The sequence below is a fragment of the Dermochelys coriacea genome, chromosome 7 (assembly GCF_009764565.3).
Source record: "Dermochelys coriacea isolate rDerCor1 chromosome 7, rDerCor1.pri.v4, whole genome shotgun sequence".
Taxonomy (NCBI): domain Eukaryota; kingdom Metazoa; phylum Chordata; order Testudines; family Dermochelyidae; genus Dermochelys; species Dermochelys coriacea.
Genome location: NC_050074.1, coordinates 5,723,429 through 5,747,129, shown reverse-complemented (window position 1 = coordinate 5,747,129; position 23,701 = coordinate 5,723,429). Strand labels below are relative to the sequence as shown.

The 23,701-nt window shown below is 44.7% G+C and overlaps 1 protein-coding gene across 1 annotated transcript in view; it reads left to right on the top strand.

Moving 5' to 3' along the window:
- Positions 1-23,701, top strand: part of PRICKLE2 (prickle planar cell polarity protein 2) — a 207,420-nt gene that overhangs the window by 167,432 nt on the left and 16,287 nt on the right. The window contains 2 exon segments of the mRNA XM_038411679.2: positions 242-428; positions 3,742-4,605. Coding sequence (XP_038267607.1) covers positions 242-428; positions 3,742-4,605 — 1,051 coding nt within the window.

Below are 23,701 nucleotides of genomic sequence, written 5' to 3'. Positions count from 1 at the left end.
TGATCGGGGCTCAGGGCTTCATTGTGCTACGTGCCGTAGAGACAAATAACAAAGATGACACTCCCTTCCTCCAGAGAGCTCCCAGTCCACATGTTGGACAGTACGCAACAGGAGATGGAAACTGACAAAGGCGGTGGAGGTGAGCGGCATGACCGGTGTAACACAAATCTCCACGTTCTAAGCCCTCTCTCTGTCTGTCTGCGATCCCGGTTGGCTCATTTCCTTCTCTGGCTTTTCCCAGATCATTTTTGCCGACGAATGCACCGAGGCCGAAGGGAGACACTGGCACATGAAGCACTTTTGCTGTTTTGAATGCGAAACGGTGCTGGGGGGCCAGAGGTACATCATGAAGGAAGGCAGGCCGTACTGCTGCAACTGCTTTGAATCTTTGTATGCGGAATACTGCGACACCTGCTCACAACACATAGGTAAGGGCAAAATTCCCTGCCAGCTGTCAACAGGAGAGAGCATGAGTCGGGGAGGGGGGGATGAAGTCATGCACCTTTTGATGTGGGTTCATTTAAGATGGTGATATCATGCTTTGTTGTACTGTTGCTTTTATTTCATTGGTTTGGTAATATTTTGAGCGGAACACACCTGAGGCAACCTGTAGAAATGACTTTAACTCGAAAGGACATTTCTGGCACTGTTACTTGTTTCAATAAATCCTTCGGAAACCACTTGGCAGTGCAGGAGTCTGTATGGGACTTCAGTCAATACCGCCTCATTTCCGCTGTGCGAGGAAAATCTATGTACAGCTGCCGCCAGCCATGTCCCTGCCCTGCGGAAATAACTATAGATGCAAACATCTGACTTTTCCTGGAGAATCAAGAAAGGTAATTTATTTGTTTAAATGACTGCTTTTACAGGGAGGAAAAAGAGAGGCTGATCATATCCCCTTTTGTGCTAGGGAAGGTTTCTTGAAACAGGAAGAACATTGGAAAGCAGTCTCAGGAGATAATAAAACTACCAAAAGCAAAGATTTCACTGACTCATTTACTGTCCATTTTAACATTTTCTTTTAAATACTCTTGCACTTGTTGTAGCTGATCCTCCTCACTCCAGCTCTCATAGGGAGCATATGGGTTAATGAGCCGTTCCAAGGGGAAATGTGTGTTCAATAGAAATCATTAACATTTCAATTTGCTTGTTTAATCCACAAATAGATGTGATGTGCTCAGCAAAAAGAGAGAGAGAGAGAGAGTGTGTGTCAGAGAGAGAGAAAAAGAAAACTAACAACAACTGCAGACTTAATCTAGATTTCTGCTGCTGATATTTTGCTGCTCTAAAAATACATTTGTACACTGGGTGCTAGCTCATTTTTTTCCTAAATACTGATACATTAACATTCCTTAATCTCATACTAATCACAATGGTTAATATGAGCTTGGCAGCTAATGTTACTACATTCTGGAATCTGCCTGGCTGTTTTGCTGGGTGTTGTAAAAAAAAAAAAAATCTCTTTACACGGATGGATGCACAGACAGGCCTTTATTTGTCCCCATAGGTAAGTGCACATTTTTATGCAGTACTGCACGGTGTGGGTGGGGAACCCTTTTTCTCACATGAAATGGTCAACAGAGGAATAAAAATTTCAGCAAAGCACTTAAGGACGTGCTTAACTTTGTCCTCCATCACGTCCCTCCTTAAAACTGATGTCTGCTGTGATGCCTTCAGAACACTCAACTCTGGAGAAGCAGCTGCTATGCTTATCACACTTGTCTCACTGTTACTTTGTGCTGTCCGCCTCTCTGTCCCTTGTCTTCTACTGAGAATGTAAGCTCTTCAAGAGAGGGAATGTATTTTACCATAGGTTTGTGCAATGCCTGGCACAGCAGGGCTTGGGCCTCTAGGTGCTACCACAATACAAATGATTAATAATAATGCAAACATGAGCTTAAGCCCCATATCAGTTAAAACTAAGCCTGAGCTTTGCAGAACTGGGGTGTATAGCAGAGCCTCTAAATAAGAAAAAAATCCTCCTGCTTCTCCTGGAGATAACTTCAGGAGAGAGGGCACTATCTGGCTGAATAAAAAGGTGATGTTCCACCCACTGCCTTCTCTCCCTTTGGCATTCAAATGCAATATAAGTGGTTTGCTTGTTACACTGGAGAAAAGAGTTACACTGAAAACAGTTCTAGCTCGGAATAGAATGGGCTAATGGGTATATTATAATGGGTTAATGGGAAAATATATACATATAAAATTAGTCAAATGTACTCTCTATGTGGAAACTTGTGTTGCACACATGTATAGTTGAGTTCTTCATAATGTTCTTTATGCCCTGAGCATTCTGTATATCATGCAGCAGTTACTAAGGTAATTACTTTTTCCCCAAGAACTGCAATGTAACCTGACATATAAAAATATGAATTATAATTGTGTCTTCAGATGCTGTTTTCACCCCCTGGAAAATATTTATATCTTTGACCAAAAAAAGGATTACCACATATGTACCACACACATTTTTTGTCTGCCTCTCTTTGAGCCAGTCGGTTGTAATTTCTTTTTGTATTAGGCTCTTCTGTTTATAAATACAGAGTAACTGCTCTCTGCTTGCAGTACATATTTGGGTAGGGAGGGTTAATGAAAATGCATTTTGAATCTTCCCCACAGGATTCCCAGGAGGTTGGAGTGACAATGTAATGACTGTGTTTCAGTTTAGTGGTTGTGTGGGTTAAGTGCTGACGAATAGACTGCCCATTGCCCACTCTCCCATTGGCTACCCCATTTTAAAAAACTGTCTTTAGACCTTGTTGAATTTTGGTGTGGGGGAGTGGAGGTACAGCACATTAGTCTGCAGTGAAGCCTTTAACACCAGTTAGTAAAGAGGATTTCAGGGAATACATATGATTTAAAGCCAGCTTCCCATTGTGAGTACAAAGAAGAGCTAACCTAGCAGGGATAATTCTTGGGTAAATATGGTGGTGATCAATTGAAGTTACACCCGGTGTAACCTATGACTGGTAAGCCTTGTGCATCTGCTTGTTCAGAACAGATTCTCCTTGTTAGGCCTACAATGAATTTAATTCCCTCAGTAAGCCAGGCAGGGCTGAGTGAAGGCAAACTTGATCCTCTGTACGGCTGCTCCTAATGGATTTGAGTATAAAGCAAGCCAAGGTGATTGTTCATGTAGTCTCTTTACCTCTCCTCTTTAGAGAAGAGGCTACAATAGTTAAAAGAAGTTTGGGTCTTAAAATCTACAGGGAATAGAGTAGTCAAGGGCAGGGATGGATTTATATTTAGTTACGTCTCATAACTGGGAAAGCAGCACAAATTCCTCTTCTGGGTTGTTGGTTTGGGGGGGGGGGGTTAAGTAGCTAGTGGTTTTATTGCATTGACTTCAACAACTTTGTGAAGAAATGTTCATGTTCCTACCATTTAAAATATGAAATAACCATTTAAAATTAAATAACCCCTGACTCAGCTGTGCCACCGATTCTAACATTAAGTAAGTCCTTTGGTTAGGCCTTGAACCTGTGAAGACTTATACTTAACTTTACACAATTTAGTAGTCCCATTGAAGTTACCAAAGGATTGGGACCTATATGTGGATTATTTTTATGGGCTTGCTCCTCAACATGAGGAAAGATGGTAGAATCAGAGCCTTCTATGTTTTCATTCTTGATTTATCTTTCATGAATAGTTAGAAAATGAAACCACTAAAATTTCTGGGGAGTAACTTCCAATTCATGACATAGCTCTTACACTTTCTATACGTTTTCCCCTCCCTCCCCCAAGGTATTGACCAGGGCCAGATGACTTATGACGGCCAACACTGGCATGCTACAGAAACCTGTTTTTGCTGTGCTCAGTGCAAGAAATCCCTACTTGGTCGACCTTTCCTTCCAAAACAAGGGCAGATATTCTGTTCGAGGGCATGCAGCATGGGCGATGATCCTAACGGCTCAGATTCATCAGATTCGGCATTTCAGAACGCAAGAGCAAAGGAGTCCCGCCGCAGTGCCAAAATTGGCAAGAACAAAGGGAAAGTGGAGGAAAACATGTTAAATCAGTGCAGTCAACTGCAAGTGACCTCAAATAGACTTTCTGCAGATGTGGACCCACTGTCGCTACAGATGGATTTGCTGAGTTTGTCTAGTCAGACTCCTAGCCTAAACAGAGAGCACATATGGAGGAGTAGAGATGAACTCTATCACTATGGAAATCAAATGGAGCAAAGTCAATCCCAAAGCCCCTTGCAACTGCTCAGCCAGTGTAATTTAAGGACTTCCTATAACCCAGGACAGGTCCCAGGCACTCAACCAGATTTATGGGCCAAACATTTTAGCAATCCAAAGAGAAGTTCATCTATAGCGATGAAGGGTCATAGTGGAAGCTTCAACCAGGAGTGCAGAGAAGATTATTACTCAGGAAGGCTTAGGTCACAAGAAAGCTATAGCGATATGTCTAACCAGAGTTTTAATGAAACCAGAGGAAGCATCAAAGTTCCAAAATATGATGAAGAGGAAGAAGGCGGGATGTCTACCCAACAGTGTCGAACAAGGCATCCAATCAATGCACTTAAATTCACTGAGGACCTAACACCCACCGAGCAAACACCACGGGGCTCAATGGAGTCCCTCGCCCTTTCAAATGCCACAGGTAAGACACTACCGGCTAGTACAATGTTCTGTTGTTAATCCTGCAGCCAGACAGAAAGGTAGGTGAATCCACCTATTAAAACAAAATGATGGTTTGCTGTGTGGAGGTAGAATTGCAGAGCTCTGCAGCAGCATTGGGAATGTATGTGGGTGATGATGAAAAGGTAGGGATGCCTCCAGGGTTAGACAATCTAATAGATTTTGCAATGCAAAAATCAGAGTCTGAAGCCCTGTGGCTGTGTGGTGGAGCCAAGCAGCAGCAGAGCTGGTGACTTGTTTTTGAATCCAGAGGGCACCTCCATGGCTACTTTGTTTTCCGATTTGACTGTCCATTGTGCTAGGTGCACATACACATAAAATCCCTAAATAGCTGGATCGAACATAAGAACTGCCATACTAGGTCAGACCAAAGGTCCATCTAGCCCAGTATGCTGTCTTTCTACAGTGGCCAATGTCAGGTGCCCCAGAGGGAATGAACAGAACAGGTAATCATCAAGTGATCCATTCCCTGTTACCCATTCCCAGCTTCTGGCAATCAGAGCCTAGGGACACCATCCCTGCCCTTCCTGGCTAATAGCCATTGATGGACCTATCCTCCATGAATTTATCTAGTTCTTTTTTGAACCCTGTTATAGTCTTGGCCTTCACAACATCCTCTGGCAAGAAGTTCCACAGATTGACTGTGTGTTGTGTGAAAAAAATACTTCCTTTTGTTTGTTTTAAAGCTGATGCCTATTAATTTCATTTAGTGGCCCCTAGTTCATGTGTTATGAGAAAGAGTGAATAACACTTCCTTATTTACTTTCTCCACACCAGTCATGATTTTATAGACCTCTGTCATATCCCCCCTTAGTCGTCTCTTTTCCAAGCTGAAAAGTCCAAGTCTTACTAATCTTTCCTCATATGGAAGCTGTTCCATACCCCTCATCATTTTTGTTGCCCTTTTCTGAGCCTTTTCCAAGTCCAAAATATCTTTTTTGAGATGGGGCGACCACATCTTCACGCAGTATTCAAGATGTGGGTGCACCATGGATTTATATAGAGGCAATATGGTATTTTCTGTCTTATTATCTATCCCTTTTCTAATGATTCCCAAAATTCTGTTCGCTTTTTTGACTGCCGCTGCACATTGAATGGATGTTTTCAGAGAACTATCCACAATGACTCCAAGATCTCTTTCTTGAGTGGTCACAGCTAATTTAGACCCTATCATTTTATATGTATAGTTGGGATTATGTTTTCCAATGTGCATTACTTTGCCTTTATCAACATTGAATTTCATCTACCATTTTGTTGCCCAGTCATCCAGTTTTGTGAGATCCTTTTGTAGCTCTTTGAAGTTTGCCTGGGACTTAACTATATTAAATAGTTTTGTATCATCTGCAAATTTTGCCACCTCACTTTTTACCCCCTTTTCCAGATCATTTATGAATATGTTGAATAGGACTGGTCTCAGAACACACCCCTGGGGGACACCACTATTTACCTCTCTCCCTTCTGGAAACCGACCATTTATTCCTACCCTTTGTTTCCTATCTTTTAACCAGTTACTGATCCATGAGAGGACCTTCCCTCTTATCCCATGACAGCTTACTTTGCTTAAGAGAAGAAGTTACACACTCCTCACTGGTTCAGCTTCATTCAGAAATCACTCTTCTGTCTCACTCCATTAACCCCCCACCCTTTTGACTCAGCCCCTTCGCAGAACCCTTTGGATATGGCAAGCTCTGCAGTGTGCCCTGAAGGTCAGTAGGCTTGGTGCTGTCAGACCGAGAGGGGGAAACAAGTTCAAGAGACCAGCCTGCCACCATGTCTCTCTCCCATGGGGGCCAGTGGCCAGAGCATCTTAGCTGATCTCATGCACCATGCATCTATTTGAGAGATGTCTTCAGAAGGTAAATGCTAGTTGATCAGGACTGGGACAGAAGGGCATAGTGGAGGACAAGTGAGGTACATGCCCTATTGTGTCTAGAGAATAGCAAAGAGAGGAAAGAAGACAGCTTGTGCTCCTTTTCTGGTCTAGCTATATAGAAGCATAGATACCGAGCAGAGATCAGAGTGAGAACATAGTATGTGACAGTACAACCTCCCTGGAACCAAGAAAATACCGTATAGTCTGTAAAACAAGGGTGCATGCAAGTAATGGAGTGTCTGCTTTAACTGTGGAAATCCCAGAATTTTCAGGTTTAATAAGACAGTCAAGCATTGCAAGACCTTGAATTCACCTCACTTTGATTTCTCTTATTTGTTTACTAAATATAATTATTTCAGGGTGCGGGATGGGGGGGGCGGGCTTTTAGTGTATTTCAAAACAAACCCATTGCTGCTCTTTAATCCTTCCTTTAAAAGAAGGGAAATCATTAATGCCAGCTGCTGGAGAAGAGACGGATTTTAGCCTCAAGAGCCCAAGGAGCTCTCCTAAGCAACAGCTGGGGGCAAAAATTATTTCAAAATACTTTGAAATATAACCCAGGACAGGCCCACAATAAGCCCCCTTTTGTGTAGTGTTGGTTTTTTAAGTAGAACATTATGGTGCTTAGTGTTTTACTAGTCTTTCCTTTTTATATACACCACTCTTTCCCCCCGCCCCCCGTCTTTTCATTGTATTGTAATAACTAGTTACAAAACCAGAGATGATGCTGGCCTCCCATGACTGTAAATGTATCCAAATGAAATATTCAGTATTCGCTTGGTCTGACTACATTTGCTTTTCATTCTTTGGTCCAGCAAAGCGTGTGTGTGTGGAAAAAGCTTGTTGGGGCTTAGGAGATATAACACATTAGTCTGCAAACAGGCTGTATGTTTGATTTAGACTCCAGTGCAATGGAGTTTTTCTTTTGTCGACAGTAGTTTACGTTATCAGATGACCACGCTAATCTGGCACAGCTAACAGCCTTTCCTCAGGAGTCCCTAAAGCATGAAACCTCCTTGAAAAGAAAATACCAAGTATGGTTTGTTAGCCACAGATATTTACTTTGCTTTTTCTTTCCTCTCCCTCCCCCTATTCCCCTTCTCTCTCCCTACCCCCAGGGCTTTGCTTTGTTTGGATTCAGGCATGTATGGTCCCCTCCCCCCTGAAAATCCAATCTACTTCTAATGCTTTCACCTCATAACTAGCTGCCTAGAAATGGTTCAGAGTCCAGTTGCATGAGCTGCTATTGTTATTTGCAAGGTGCTGGCAGTATGCTTGGCACTGTGTGAACAGATGCGAGGCCCTCTCCAATCCTTGAGAGCTCAGAGCATACCAACCCCGCTCAGGAAATGCAATAGGACAAGTCTGTAGGTGTCTCTGAAGCCCCTTTGTAGCATCCAGCTTTAAGAGCGGAGAGGGGTTAGTGGAGACTGTATTTTAGAAGGGTTATGAATTTCCTCAGCCTGAAATGACAGGACTCTTTTGTTACTCTTCTGCCCCCCTGGACAAGTTTATGGGTTCTGGTGTGTTTGTCTTGGAGGTGTGCCAGCGCCGTACCTGGAGTTGAAATAATCTGTTTCTGGTCATATCCTCAACTTCAGCTCAACTTCCATAAATTAAGTTCAGAATAGGACATAAGAAGAAGCCAGTCTTCCCACCCTATATACAGTTCCAAAACGGAATCTGAAATTGGGGACAGAGAAGGCAAAATAAATCGCTTTCAGAAATCGGTGTAAGCATGAGTGTAGGTGAAAGCAATCTGAGAGAGACTCAGACCCACACCCTTCGTACTCCTCATATGGAAACTTTGTTAGCATAAATAAACTTGAGCCGCACTGAGGTCTGTTGCTGGATTTGCAGCATGCAAGCAATGTACAGCTATTTAAATAATGATTTTGTAGTTTGGCGTTCACATGTAGCAAGTTATTTGGGCACAGGTCAACAGGCAAGTTTAAAAAAGGGTTTTCATTATTACGATGCAAAATATCTCTATATTTAATCTTAGGACATCCCTTTTTAAAGCATTATGGGAAGGTTTTCAATGGCACTCAACTCCCAGTTGTACCTTTGAAAATCTGCCCTTAAAATCAAACTGTCCTTCCAAACACTTGCTCTATTAATGTATATTAATTAATCTGTTCCTTCCTGCTTAGTTTTCTCTACTGGACAAGTAGCTCAAAATGCTGAGGCTTGCATTAAAGGTGTCAAACAAGTATTTATGAAATCCAGATGATGATCATAGTTTTCAATAGTAATTTGTATTACAATGGTGCCTAGAGACCCCGACTGAGATCAGGGCTCCATTGTGCTAGGCACAGAACAAATAGAATAAGAGGCAATCCCTGCCCCAAATTGTTCACTATCTGAAGAGACAAGGCTGACTTGTCTTTTCCCTGAGAGAAGGAAAAAAGCAAGGATTATTATCCCCATTTAATAAATAGCCAACTCAAGCACAGAGAGTTTAAGTGACTTGCCCAAGATCATGCAGGAGATGGGTAGCAGAACTGGGAATTGAAGCCAGCTAGGCTACGTTCAGTAGAGTAGTGGAAGAGAAAACAAACTACTTCACATGCTACCTTGTTTAGCTGCCCTCTCCACTCAGATGCAGGGCTCCTTCCTCCCACCCACTCTTACCGCTGCTGTTGCTCAGCCCGTGACCCAACGTGCAGCTCAGACATGGTGTTTTGCTTTTCATGATGGCTCGGCCTGGCTTTTGGAAACCCCTGCAAAGGAAACGCCACAGTAAATATGTCACAAATCAGAAACAGCCTACGGTGCCTCTTGCTCCAGAGCGTTCCTTGACACATCGCTAAACTGCAGGTATCCTAAATGAAGCAAAGTAAACACACAGGGTCACTCTATCCATGCAATTTGCGACTCCCACCAAGAAAGCTTGAGTGTGTTTTTTGCAAAACACTCCAGCGTTTCCCTTTGTACTAAAACACTGAGAAAGTCCCTTTAAAATTCTCTCTCCACACAGTTGCACCACCTTGTAAAACACACTGTGTGGAGTGATTCATTCTGAATCTGTCCAGTATTTTTATGACGTCACTGAAAACATTTATTTTATATAGAGCTGAAGGGCAAACAGTCTCTGACCTGCACAGCACATGTTACAATCTGACTGACTCCATCCTGGCAGGAAATTCTGCTGTGATGTTTCTATTACAGCTCAGCCAGTAATTAGCTGGAGGTGCCAGGAAAAGCAGATATCAAACCAGGTGTGTGGCTAGAGTCCATTTTCTATGGGTAAAAAGCTACCTGTGTCTTCCACCTGTGAAAAGTTATTGTGACTGTTATATCTGCATTGCTGTCAATAGTACCTAGACACTCCAACTGAGATCTAGGTGCTGTACAAACACACAGGAAGAAGCTCCCCCCCTAAGAGTTATTGTCTAATTAAATGACAGACAAAGGCTAGAAAAACAAAGTAGCATTGTGCCCATTATACAGGTGGAAAATGCAGGCACAGAGAGATTCAGCAAAGCACATGCGTAGTCCCATTTAAGTCAACAGGGTATTGACAAACTTTGATGTACACACATGTGTAAGAGCTTTGCTGGAGAAGGCTCTTCTAAATGACTTGTCACAGAGGAATGTTGTGCCACTGGTGGGATTTGAACACAGATCTCTTGAGTCTCAGTCCAGTGCCTGGGCATCAAGCGGATCTTTCTTTCCTCATGGTCCTACTTAGTAAATGGTTGCACCGGATGGTGTTCTCGTCCATCCTCCCCGTGGAAGGAAAAGGCCTGGGTAGGGACCGTCGAATCGTGGAGGTCAACGAATGGCTACGCAGGTGGTGTCGGAGAGAAGGCTTTGGATTCTTTGACCATGGGATGGTGTTCCATGAAGGAGGAGTGCTGGGCAGAGACGGGCTCCATCTTACGAAGAGAGGGAAGAACATCTTTGCCAGCAGGCTGGCTAACCTAGTGAGGAGGGCTTTAAACTAGGTTCACCGGGGGAAGGAGACCAAAGCCCTGAGGTAAGTGGGAAAGCGGGATACCGGGAGGAAGCACAGGCAGGAAGGTCTGTGAGGGGAGGGCTCCTGCCTCATACTGGGAATGAGGGGCGATCAACAGGTTATCTCAAGTGCTTATATACAAATGCACAAAGCCTTGGAAACAAGCAGGGAGAACTGGAGGTCCTGGTGATGTCAAGGAATTATGACGTGATTGGAATAACAGAGACTTGGTGGGATAACTCACATGACTGGAGTACAGTCATGGATGGTTATAAACTGTTCAGGAAGGACAGGCAGGGCAGAAAAGGTGGGGGAGTAGCACTGTATGTAAGGGAGCAGTATGACTGCTCAGAGCTCCCTGTACGAAACTGTGGAAAAACCTGAGTGTCTCTGGATTAAGTTTAGAAGTGTGTGCAACAAGAGTGATGTCATGGTGGGAGTCTGCTATAGACCACCGGACCAGGGGGATGAGGTGGATGAGGCTTTCTTCCGGCAACTCACGGAAGCTACTAGATCGCATGCCCTGATTCTCATGGGTGACTTTAATTTTCCTGATATCTGCTGGGAGAGCAATACAGCGGTGCATAGACAATCCAGGAAGTTTTTGGAAAGCGTAGGGGACAATTTCCTGGTGCAAGTGCTAGGGGAGCCAACTAGGGGGAGCGCTTTTCTTGACCTGCTGCTCACAAACCGGGTAGAATTAGTGGGGGAAGCAAAAGTGGATGGGAATCTGGGAGGCAGTGACCATGAGTTGGTGGAGTTCAGGATCCTGACGCAGGGAAGAAAGGTAAGCAGCAGGATACGGACCCTGGACTTCAGGAAAGCAGACTTTGACTCCCTCAGGGAACAGATGGCCAGGATCCCCTGGGGGACTAACATGAAAGGGAAGGGAGTCCAGGAGAGCTGGCTGTATTTCAAGGAATCCCTGTTGAGGTTACAGGGACAAACCATCCCGATGAGTCGAAAGAATAGTAAATATGGCAGGCGACCAGCTTGGCTTAATGGTGAAATCCTAGCGGATCTTAAACATAAAAAAGAAGCTTACAAGAAGTGGAAGGTTGGACATATGACCAGGGAAGAGTATAAAAATATTGCTCGGGCATGTAGGAAAGATATCAGGAGGGCCAAATCGCACCTGGAGCTGCAGCTAGCAAGAGATGTCAAGAGTAACAAGAAGGGTTTCTTCAGGTATGTTGGCAACAAGAAGAAAGCCAAGGAAAGTGTGGGCCCCTTACTGAATGAGGGAGGCAAGCTAGTGACAGAGGATGTGGAAAAAGCTAATGTACTCAATGCTTTTTTTGCCTCTGTTTTCACTAACAAGGTCAGCTCCCAGACTGCTGTGCTGGGCAACACAAAATGGGGAAGAGATGGCCAGCCCTCTGTAGAGATAGAGGTGGTTAGGGACTATTTAGAAAAGCTGGACGTGCACAAGTCCATGGGGCCGGACGAATTGCATCCGAGAGTGCTGAAGGAATTGGCGGCTGTGATTGCAGAGCCCTTGGCCATTATCTTTGAAAACTCGTGGCGAACGGGGGAAGTCCCGGATGACTGGAAAAAGGCTAATGTAGTGCCCATCTTTAAAAAAGGGAAGAAGGAGGATCCTGGGAACTACAGGCCGGTCAGCCTCACCTCAGTCCCTGGAAAAATCATGGAGCAGGTCCCCAAAGAATCAATCCTGAAGCACTTAGAGGAGAGGAAAGTGATCAGGAACAGTCAGCATGGATTCACCAAGGGAAGGTCATGCCTGACTAATCTAATCGCCTTTTATGATGAGATTACTGGTTCTGTGGATGAAGGGAAAGCAGTGGATGTATTGTTTCTTGACTTTAGCAAAGCTTTTGACACGGTCTCCCACAGCATTCTTGTCAGCAAGTTAAGGAAGTATGGGCTGGATGAATGCACTATAAGGTGGGTAGAAAGCTGGCTAGATTGTCGGGCTCAACGGGTAGTGATCAATGGCTCCATGTCTAGTTGGCAGCCGGTGTCAAGTGGAGTGCCCCAGGGGTCGGTCCTGGGGCCCGTTTTGTTCAATATCTTCATAAATGATCTGGAGGATGGTGTGGATTGCACTCTCAGCAAATTTGCGGATGATACTAAACTGGGAGGAGTGGTAGATACGCTGGAGGGGAGGGATAGGATACAGAAGGACCTAGACAAATTGGAGGATTGGGCCAAAAGAAATCTAATGAGGTTCAATAAGGATAAATGCAGGGTATTGCACTTAGGATGGAAGAATCCAATGCACCGCTACAGACTAGGGACCGAATGGCTCAGCAGCAGTTCTGCGGAAAAGGACCTAGGGGTGACAGTGGACGAGAAGCTGGATATGAGTCAGCAGTGTGCCCTTGTTGCCAAGAAGGCCAATGGCATTTTGGGTTGTATAAGTAGGGGCATAGCGAGCAGATCGAGGGACGTGATCGTTCCCCTCTATTCGACACTGGTGAGGCCTCATCTGGAGTACTGTGTCCAGTTTTGGGCCCCACACTACAGGAAGGATGTGGATAAATTGGAAAGAGTACAACGAAGGGCAACAAAAATGATTAGGGGTCTAGAGCACATGACTTATGAGGAGAGGCTGAGGGAGCTGGGATTGTTTAGTCTGCAGAAGAGAAGAATGAGGGGGGATTTGATAGCTGCTTTCAACTACCTGAAAGGGGGTTTCAAAGAGGATGGCTCTAGACTGTTCTCATGGTAGCAGATGACAGAACGAGGAGTAATGGTCTCAAGTTGCAATGGGGGAGGTTTAGATTGGATATTAGGAAAAACTTTTTCACTAAGAGGGTGGTGAAACACTGGAATGCGTTACCTAGGGAGGTGGTAGAATCTCCTTCCTTAGAGGTTTTTAAGGTCAGGCTTGACAAAGCCCTGGCTGGGATGATTTAACTGGGACTTGGTCCTGCTTTGAGCAGGGGGTTGGACTAGATGACCTTCTGGGGTCCCTTCCAACCCTGATATTCTATGATTCTATGATTCTATGATTCTATGGACAATAAGTACTGAATAAGTGTGCACCACTCGTGACTTTGTAAGCCGGACTTTACACCCATGAGAATGGCATGAAATCCTGTGGGGTTCTTTCTAAACAGATTCTAGTTAAACCCTTTAGAGCCAATTCCTAATGAGTTAGTTAAATAACACTAATGTTAAGGGCAAATCTACTGAGCACTCACCCTAAGTGTCTAGATGTTCTCTGTCGTCACACCATGTATACTAATATATTGAGATTCAGTTAGATCACTGAATTTTCAGTGTTCGCCATAACTCTGCATTTTCTTTGTTTGTGGATTTAAATTAGATCACTAGTGGTCTGTTCTCCCCTAGCTGGGCATGTCTAATCTCCATTAACAATTACGGGACATAACCACACACACACCAGCTAAGGACAATAGACTCCTGATTGTAGTTTTTGTCTCTCATTTCCCTTTCATTTTTTAATTGTGATTTGTTTAAATGTTTCCCTGGCCCCAGTATCAATCGTAATCTATGAGACAATCTGAATTGCTATGGTGCCTTCATTGAGATTAGACTAATCTGTCTAAATGTATGAGAAACAGAGTCGGAAGTAGGGGCAGGAGGAGAAATACATTAGTTTTCCAATGCAGCCTGGAGCCAGCCTGGTCTCAGTGGAACTCTATGCGAAAGTCAGAGAGCATCCTCCTACTGAGATCAGATGGGCAACTTTACAGAAATCCCACTCCCAACAGAGGTTCATAAGAGAACCTAATTGGCAGGCCCAACATTTGGCCTCCAAAAGAGAGTGCCGCAACATTCTTAAATTCCCAGCTGTGCCATCTTTCTAGCCTCTTTGCTGGCTTTACTCTTGTGAACAGACGGGGTGTTGAAATATTAAAACATTCATGCTTTGGAGTTCTTCAGAGAGCAACGAACTCTTCATTTTCAGTTATTTGTTGGCCAACAAGAATGGAGCCACTAGGGGGTGTATATCAGCATTTTAGCATTCTCACAGCTGCAATTCCAGTAAACTCAGCATTCCGAGTTGCTCTGCGATGGGTCACCCAGTTTAGAAGCTGAGATGTTAATACATTTGCAGCTCACTCTTTGAAGGGCAGCTACGTTTCCCCTGCCTATCATATTCAGTTTCCTTTGACCAGTCAGCTTTGGGAATCTCCATTAAATGGAAGTTATTAACATCACAAAATTAGCAACAATAGATTCTACCATTGTAAAAAGGTTTACACCAAAGTCTCTGTCTCATTCATTAAACTGGCAGGATGGTGGTGTTCTGGCGTTTGTGATTCTTATCTCATGAGAACAAGCTGATCCTGCCAGAGATTAAGCACAATCTGGAAGGCATTCAGTCCCTTATTGAATTGATCTTGAGCCCAGTAGTTGTCTTGTTGCTATTGTCATATTAATTCCAATGGGTGTTTCATAACCTTGTCAAAGTTGATGCAAAGCATTGTGCATACTTAGCGACCAAATTATAAATAAAATCTTCTCTCTGCTGATTCCGAACAATGGTTTTAGCAAAACATCAGTCAGTCTAATAGCCCCCTTTAAGAAGTACTGGCAAGCAAAATTTCAATGTCAAATAACAGTCTCTTTGTTTGCAGACAACTTGGGGAGGTATCGGAAGTCAGGCCCACATTGAATGAGGACACTGTTGGAGTGCTCAAAAGGAGAAACAAATTTTAACCAGAAAACCACCTCAATGTAGGTTAACAACATAGAGTCAAATCCTGCTCTCATTTGACATAGGTGGAAATCTGGAGTAACTACTCTGAAGTCAGTGGGATTCCATGGGGTGTCAATCAGGGCAGAATTGGGTTTAACAGGTGTCAAGATTCCTTCCCGACTCTGAACTCTAGGGTACAGATGTGGGGACCTGCATGAAAACCTCCTAAGCTTACTTTTACCAGCTTAGGTTAAAACTTTCCCAAGGTACAAACTATTTTACCTTTTGCCCTTGGACTTTCGCTGCCACAACCAAACATCTAACACCGGTTACTGAGAAAGAGTTCGTTTGGAAACGTCTTTCCCCCCCAGAATCCTCCCAAATCTTACCCCCTTTTTTTCTGGGGAAGGTTTGATAAAAATCCTCACCCATTTGCATAGGTGACCACAGATCCAAACTCTTGGATCTTAAGAACAATGAAAAAGCATTCAGTTTCTTAAAAGAAGGATTTTAATAGAAGAAAAAGTAAAAAGGATCACCTCTGTAAAATCAGGATGGTAAATACCTTACAGGGTAATCAGATTCAAAACATAGAGAATCCCTCTAGGCAAAACCTTAAGTTACAAAAAGACACAAAGACAGGAATATCCATTCCATTCAGCACAGCTTATTTTCTCAGCCATTTAAAGAAAACAGAATCTAACGCATCTCTAGCTAGATGACTTACTAAGTTCTAAGACTCCATTCCTGTTCTGTCCCCGGCCAAAGCATCACCCAGACAGATACAGACCCTTTGTTTCTCCCCCCCCCCCTCCAGCTTTGAAAGTATCTTGTCTCCTCATTGGTCATTGTGGTCAGGTGCCAGCGAGGTTATCCTAGCTTCTTAACCCTTTACAAGTGAAAGGGTTTTTCCTCTGGCCAGGAGGAATTTTAAAGATGTTTTCCCTTCCCTTTATATTTATGACATGACCCCCAAATCACAGATAGAGTGATACGCTGGCTGGGATTTCTTTCCTGGAGCTCTAGGAAAAAACAGAGTTAATAAGACACATGCACCTCTAAATATACTACCAAGTATATAAAGACTAAAAATATTTTCCACATCTCAAGGACGATTTTAACCAGTTGATTCTGGGAAACTTTCACAGGAGAGTGCATCAGCCACTTTGTTAGAAGCTCCTGAGATGTGTTGGATGTCGAAATCAAAATCTTGGAGAGCTAAACTCCACCGAATAAGTTTTTTGTTATTTCCTGTGGCGGTATGAAGCCACTGTAGTGCAGCATGGTCGATTTGCAGGTGGAAACTCTATCCCCAAACATACAGGCGTAGCTTTTTCAGAGCATAGACAATGGCGTAACATTCTTTTTCAGTGACTGACCAGTTGCTTTCCCTCTTAGACAGCTTCTTGCTGAGAAACACTACAGGGTGGAATTCTTGATCCGGTCCTTCCTGCATTAAAACTGCTCCCACACCATGCTTGGAGGCATGGGTGGTTACTAGGAATGGTTTGTCAAAGTCTGGGGCCCTTAGTACAGGATCAGACATGAGTGTCACTTTAAGCTGTTTAAAGGCCTTCTGACACTCTCCGATCCACTGAACGGCATTTGGCTGTTTCTTTTTTGGTTAGGTCTGTCAGTGGGGCGGCGATTTGGCTGTATTGCGGAACAAATCGCCTGTAATAACCGGCCAAGCCTAAGAAGGATTAAACCTGTTTCTTTGACTTTGGGACAGGCCACTTTTGGATAGCATCCACTTTGGCCTGTAGGAGGTTGATAGTTCCTTGACCCACCTGGTGTCCAAGGTAAATCACTCTGTTTAGGCCTATTTGACACTTCTTAGCCTTACCAGTTAGTCCTGCCTCCCTTATTCGCTCAAAGACTTTTTGTAGATGTTACAGGTATTCTTCCCAGGAATCCAAAAATATGGCAACATAGTCAAGATAAGCGACTGCATATTCCCCTAATCCCGCTAGGAGACCATCGACAAGTCTTTGGAAGATGGCGTATGCATTCCGCAGCCCGAAAGGGAGTACATTAAATTCATACAGCCCGACATGTGTGGTGAAGGCTGACTTTTCCTTGGCGGATTCATCTAGCAGTACCTGCCAGTACCCCTTGGTTAAGTCCAAGGTAGAGATGAACTGGGCCCGTCCCAGTTTCTCTAATAGTTCATCTGTGCGTGGCATTGGATAGTTGTCGGGGTGAGTTACAGCATTTAGCTTATGGTAGTCCACGCAAAAACGTATCTCCCCATCTGATTTGGGAACTAGAACCACTGGAGATGCCCATGCACTGCCAGAGAGGTAGATTACACCCATCTGTAACATATCCTGGATCTCCTGTTCTATAGCAGTTTTAGCTTGGGGAGACACCCGGTTAGGTTGGACTTTAATTGGGTGAGCATTACCTGTGTCAATGGAGTGGTATGCCCGTTCAGTCAGTCCTGAGGTGGCTGAGAATGTCGGTGCGTAGCTAGTTCACAGCTCCTGGATCTGCTGTCGATGCATATGCCCAAGGGTCATGGAGAGGTTCATCTCTTCCACGCCGCCAGCTCTTTTCCCTTCACAGTAGACACCTTCAGGCCACTCAGCGTCATCTCCTCCCTGGACTGTAAACTGACAAACCTTTAATTCTCTGGAATAAAAGGGCTTTAGAGAATTAATATGGTATACCTTAGACTTTCAGTTGGAGGTGGGGAATGCTGTGAGATAATTAACAGCTCCCAGGCGCTCCTGGACCATGAATGGCCCTTCCCACAATGCTTCCATTTTATGGGCCTGGAGCGCCTTTAAGACCATGACCTGGTCTCCTACTTTGAAGGAACACTCTCTGGCATGTTTATCATACCAGGCTTTTTGCTCTTTTTGAGCATCCTATAGGTTTTCTTTAGCAAGGGCTAGAGAGGTTCGGAGGGTGTTTTGTAGGTTGGTTACAAAGTCCAGAATGTTAGTTCCTGGAGAAGGTGTAAATCCCTCCCATTGCTGCTTCACCAACTGTAATGGCCCCTTAACCTCACGGCCATATACAAGTTCAAATGGTGAAAATCCTAAACCGGGATGTGGTACAGCTCTGTAGGCAAAGAGCAACTGCAGCAACACTAGGTCCCAATCATTGGAGTGCTCATTTACGTATTTACGTATCATGGCCCCCAAAGTTCCATTAAACTTCTCCACCATGCCATTTGTTTGATGGTGGTAAGGAGTGGCAAACAAGTGATTTACCCCATGAGCTTCCCAAAGGCTTTCCATAGTTCCTGCCAGGAAATTAGTTCCTGCATCTGTGAGGATGTCGGAGGGCCAACCTACCTGGGCAAAAATGTCTGCTAGTGCCTGGCACACACTTTTAGCCCTGGTGTTGCTTAGAGCTACTGCTTCCGGCCATCTGGTGGCAAAATCCATGAAAGCCAGTATGTACTGCTTTCCTCTGGGAGTCTTTTTCGGAAAAGGACCCAGAATATCCACAGCTACTCGCTAAAATGGAACTTCAGTGATGGGGAGTGGCTGAAGAGAGGCTTTGACCTGGTCTTGGGGTTTTCCCACTTTTTGCCATACCTCACAAGACTGGACATAGGTAGAAACATCCTTGCCCATTCCCCCACAGTGGAATGACCTCCCCAAATGGTCTTTGGACCTGTTCACCCCAGCATGGCCACTAGGATGATCGTGGGCTAAGCTCAAGAGGTTGACCCGGTACTTAGTTGGAATTACCAACTGTCTCTGAGGATGCCAGTCTTCCTGGTGTCCACCAGAAAGAGTTTCCTTGTATGAAAAGAAAAGGAGTACTTGTGGCACCTTAGAGACTAACAAATTTATTAGAGCATAAGCTTTCGTGAGCTACAGCTCACTTCATCATGAAGTGAGCTGTAGCTCACGAAAGCTTATGCTCTAATAAATTTGTTAGTCTCTAAGGTGCCACAAGTACTCCTTTTCTTTTTGCGAATACAGACTAACACGGCTGCTACTCTGGAACCTTGTATAAAAGTTCTCTTTCTACAACAAACCTGGATCGATTGAAGAGCTGAGAGGCGGTGGGTTGCTCCGTGCCTCCATCCAAGCTTTCTGGAGGCTTTCACCTGCTTCCTGTTCGGTCTGGAACTGTTCCCCTGATGCTGGAGACATCAGTTCCTCACTGGATTGTGGACCTATACTTGGTCCCTCTGGAAGCGATGTAGGGGATGGGGATGTTTCCATTGACTGAACCGCTCTCCACTGATGCACTGTGTTGGGGTTCAGGCTCCGGTTGAGCCTCTTGTATAGGGTTATCGGCTGCTGCCGGTTCAGGTTCGGTGGGGCCCTCTGGTGCTGGAGTTGCAAGTACTGGATTCAGTGCTGGCAATGGGTCTGGTGCTAGTTGTTCCGGCGGTTCCGGTTCTGGCTCTGTCTGGGTCTCTGGGACTGGATCCACTACTGCTGTTGCAGACATTGTCCTGGTGTCCGGGTCCATCACCTCTGACCGGGTCCTGGTAGAAGTTTCCGGAACAGAGCTAGGCGTGATGGCTTGTTTAGCCTGGCTGCGGTTGACCATTCCCACCCTCTTGGCTTGCTTCACATGATTGGCCAAGTCTTCCCCCAACAGCATGGGGATGGGATAATCATCATAGACTGCAAAAGTCCACGTTCCTGACCAGTCCTTGTACTGGACAGGCAACTCGGCTGTAGGCAAATTGAAAGAGTTTGACTTGAAGGGTTGAATCATCACTTGGATCTCTGGGTTGATTAAATTGGGGTCCATTAAGGAAGCATGGATAGCCGACACCTGTGCTCCGGTGTCCCTCCACGCGGTGACCTTCTTCCCACCCACACTCACAGTTTCCCACTGCTCCAAGGGTATCTGGGAGGTATCTGGGTCTGAGGACCTCTGGTGTGATTCCGGTGCAATGAACTGTAATCTTTTGGGGTTCTTGGGGCACTTGGCCTTTACATGCCCCGGCTCATTACATTTAAAACATTGTCCAGCTGACGGGTCACTGGGGCGAGGTGGGCTGCTGGAGAATGGTGTGGCAGGATGATAAGGTGGCTGGAGGGTTCCTTGGGGGGTAGGTGGGGCCTTGGGCTGCCCCCGGTAGTAGTGTGTGGTCTGAGGTTGTCCCTTCTGGTATCCACTCCAACTGCGACCAGTTTTTTTCTTTTCTGCCACCTCCACCCATTTGGCTCCAATCTCCCCCACCTCGATTACAGTTTTGGGCTTCCCATCTAGGATGTATCATTCTATTTTCTCAGGAACGCCCTCTAAGAACTGCTCCATTTGTATTAGGAAGGGCAAATCTTCTGGAGATTTAACACTTGCTCCTGATATTCAGGCATCCCAATGTTTCACAATGTGGTAGGCATGTCGGGTAAATGACACATCTGGTTTCCACCTTAGGGCTCTGAACCGCCAACGGGAATGCTCCGGTGTTAGCCCCATTCTGACTCTCGCCTTGGTTTTAAACAGTTCATACTGGTTCATTTGTTTCTTAGGCATTTCAGCCACCACCTCAGCTGAGGGTCCACTGAGCTGTGGCCTCAGCTCTACCATGTATTGGTCCGTAGAGATGCTGTACCCAAGGCAGGCCGTTTCAAAGTTTTCTAAGAAGGCCTCAGTATCATCGCCTGCCTTGTAGGTGGGAAACTTTCTGGGATGGGAAGTGGTACTTGGAGAAGGATTGTTGGTATGTTCTGCTGAGCCTTTGCCTTCTCCATCTCCAGTGCATGCTTCCTCTCTTTTTCCTTCTCCTCCTCCACATGCTTCCTCTCTTCTCCTCCAGCTCTTTGTCCCTTGCCTCCATTTCCCTCCTGTGGGCAGCCTCCATTTCTTTTTCCCTGGCCACGTGTGCCTCCATCTCCATCCATATGAGTTCTGTCCATCTTTCATGTTCCTTTTGTTTTTCCTCAGCCTCAAATCTGGCTAATTCCAGTTTTTGTTGAACCGTGCAGTCTATCATCCTAACCTCTCTGTTTTTAACTAACTTTACACCCAAGAGTTAGAAAGAAAACAAAACAAAAAACTTGGCTTGTAAAATTTTGCTGTGCTGTAATATGATACCTATGTTCTCTGATAGTGATTGTCAGCCTACAGAGAAATCCTTAAAAAAAAAAAAACCCCTAACACCTTTGTCTCCGGGCAAATAGGCAGAAAACCCCTCTAGTTGCTCTTAGGGAAAAAAAAAACTTCACGTCTGTGAAGACTTGTGAATTTCCCTGCAGGCGGTTAACTACCCTGCCTTTAGGTAGAGAAAACTCCAGCTCACAAAAGACAATTCCCTTTTGTCTCTGCTCTGGCCCCAAAGCAGAAAAAAAAAAACTGCTTTCAGCCAAAACCCTGCTTTTCAGCAGCCCAAAGGGAAAAAAAATTCCTTTTCAAATCTGTGCTTCTGGTTAAAAAAATCTCAAATTGATCTCAAAATGATTTCAAGTTAATCCAACCGCTCTGCCACCATGTCAAGGTTCCTTTCCCACTCTGAACGCTAAGGTACAGATGTGGGGACCTGCATGAAAACCTCCTAAGCTTACTTTTACCAGCTTAGGTTAAAACTTTCCCAAGGTACAAACTATTTTACCTTTTGCCCTTGGACTTTCGCTGCCACCACCAAACGTCTAACACCGGTTACTGAGAAAGAGTTCGTTTGGAAACGTCTTTCCCCCCAGAATCCTCCCAAATCTTACCCCCTTTTTTTCTGGGGAAGGTTTGATAAAAATCCTCACCCATTTGCATAGGTAACCACAGACCCAAACCCTTGGATATTAAGAACAATGAAAAAGCATTCAGTTTCTTAAAAGAAGGATTTTAATAGAAGAAAAAGTAAAAAGGATCACCTCTGTAAAATCAGGATGGTAAATACCTTACAGGGTAATCAGATTCAAAACATAGAGAATCCCTCTAGGCAAAACCTTAAGTTACAAAAAGACACAAAGACAGGAATATCCATTCCATTCAGCACAGCTTATTTTCTCAGCCATTTAAAGAAAACAGAATCTAACGCATCTCTAGCTAGATGACTTACTAAGTTCTAAGACTCCATTCCTGTTCTGTCCCCGGCCAAAGCATCACCCAGACAGATACAGACCCTTTGTTTCTCCCCCTCCTCCAGCTTTGAAAGTATCTTGTCTCCTCATTGGTCATTGTGGTCAGGTGCCAGCGAGGTTATCCTAGTTTCTTAACCCTTTACAAGTGAAAGGGTTTTTCCTCTAGCCAGGAAGGACTTTAAAGGTGTTTACCCTTCCCTTTATATTTATGACAACAGGTATAGGGCAGGTGTCTACTGGAGTTATTTATATCACGAAACACCTAGAGACCCCAATTAGGTTCTTCTAAAAACTGACCAACCAGATGTAACAGGTAGTCTCTGCCCAAAATAATTTCCAGTCTAGGGTTGCAGACTGGTGGAAGAGACAGAAAAATGGGTGTTAGCAGAGTAAACACGGTGGCCACAAAATGAACGCGGTATGCATAAAAGAAGGCTACAGTGTCTAACAAAGCCCCAGTTCTGGAATTAAAGTAGAAATTCCAGCTGAGCTTCATAGCAACTCTGACCGCCTGTAAACAGAGAGGGAGAGAATTACCATCTCTGCTCCCCTCAAGTATGTTCTGTAAACTATAGCTTCACGTGCAAAAAGGGAAGAGAGGGATGTTAGACCATCACAATAGAAGTTGTTTCATGCTGGCATTGAAGCTCAGGGCCTTTTACGATGGAAAAACCTTTTTAAAAAGTCATCTCCCTGTGCCAAGTTAGCCATATTTGGCAAGACTCGACCACTGTCACAGGAAACTCAGCAAATAGTGTCTCACCCCATTGGAGCAGCTCTGTTCCCAGCCTTTCATGGCAGCTTCCAAGCCCATCTGCCTCCCTGCATCGGACAAAGAATCAGAAGCGAAGGGGTGGAGAGAGTCTGTCAGTGTACGGAGTGGGGCGGCAGTGGCAGTAACACTGACCTGGCGGGCTCTTTGCTTTCAATCTGTTTCCCTTTCTTCGTCCAGGTGAGGAGGGGATTTGAAGCGGAAAGCCCTGCTAACAGTTCAGATGTACTTGCAATACCTGGGGGTCCAAACTAGCCTCTCCCTTTTCTTTGTTGCTGTAAAGGTAGATGAAAGATTGTTGGTGGGAGTTTCCAAAAGCCCACTGAAGTCCCTGAAAGCTGGGGAGCTCAGAGCGGCCAATGCTGAGCACTGCTAAAAATCCCACTCCTCATATATTCTTTTCTCTTCCCCTCCCGCCCCCATTGAGAATGCGGATGTTCGTGATAGGGTGGTGGATGAAAAGCCAGACTGTTGTACCATCCAGTACTTAGCTAGGCAGCACACCGCTCCCAATTCCATTGAGCTATCGCTGTCTTTTCCACTGGCAGGGAGACCTCTCCCAGCTCTTCAGCCATCCCCTTCCCTTCCAGCCCGGGAAAATGGAACATTTCTTTCAAGTCACTGGGCAATAGCACTTAGCAGACTTATTGCAACTTCAAAATATAGAGAGAGATACCCTTGCATTTTCCAGTCAAACAGGCAAAGCCTGAGATTCTCCTTCTGACAAGGACAATATCAAGGTGTATTAACTCTGATTAGTACACTCTGTGCTCTCTTTTGTTTTTCATTCCTTCATTCCCCTGGAAGTTTGG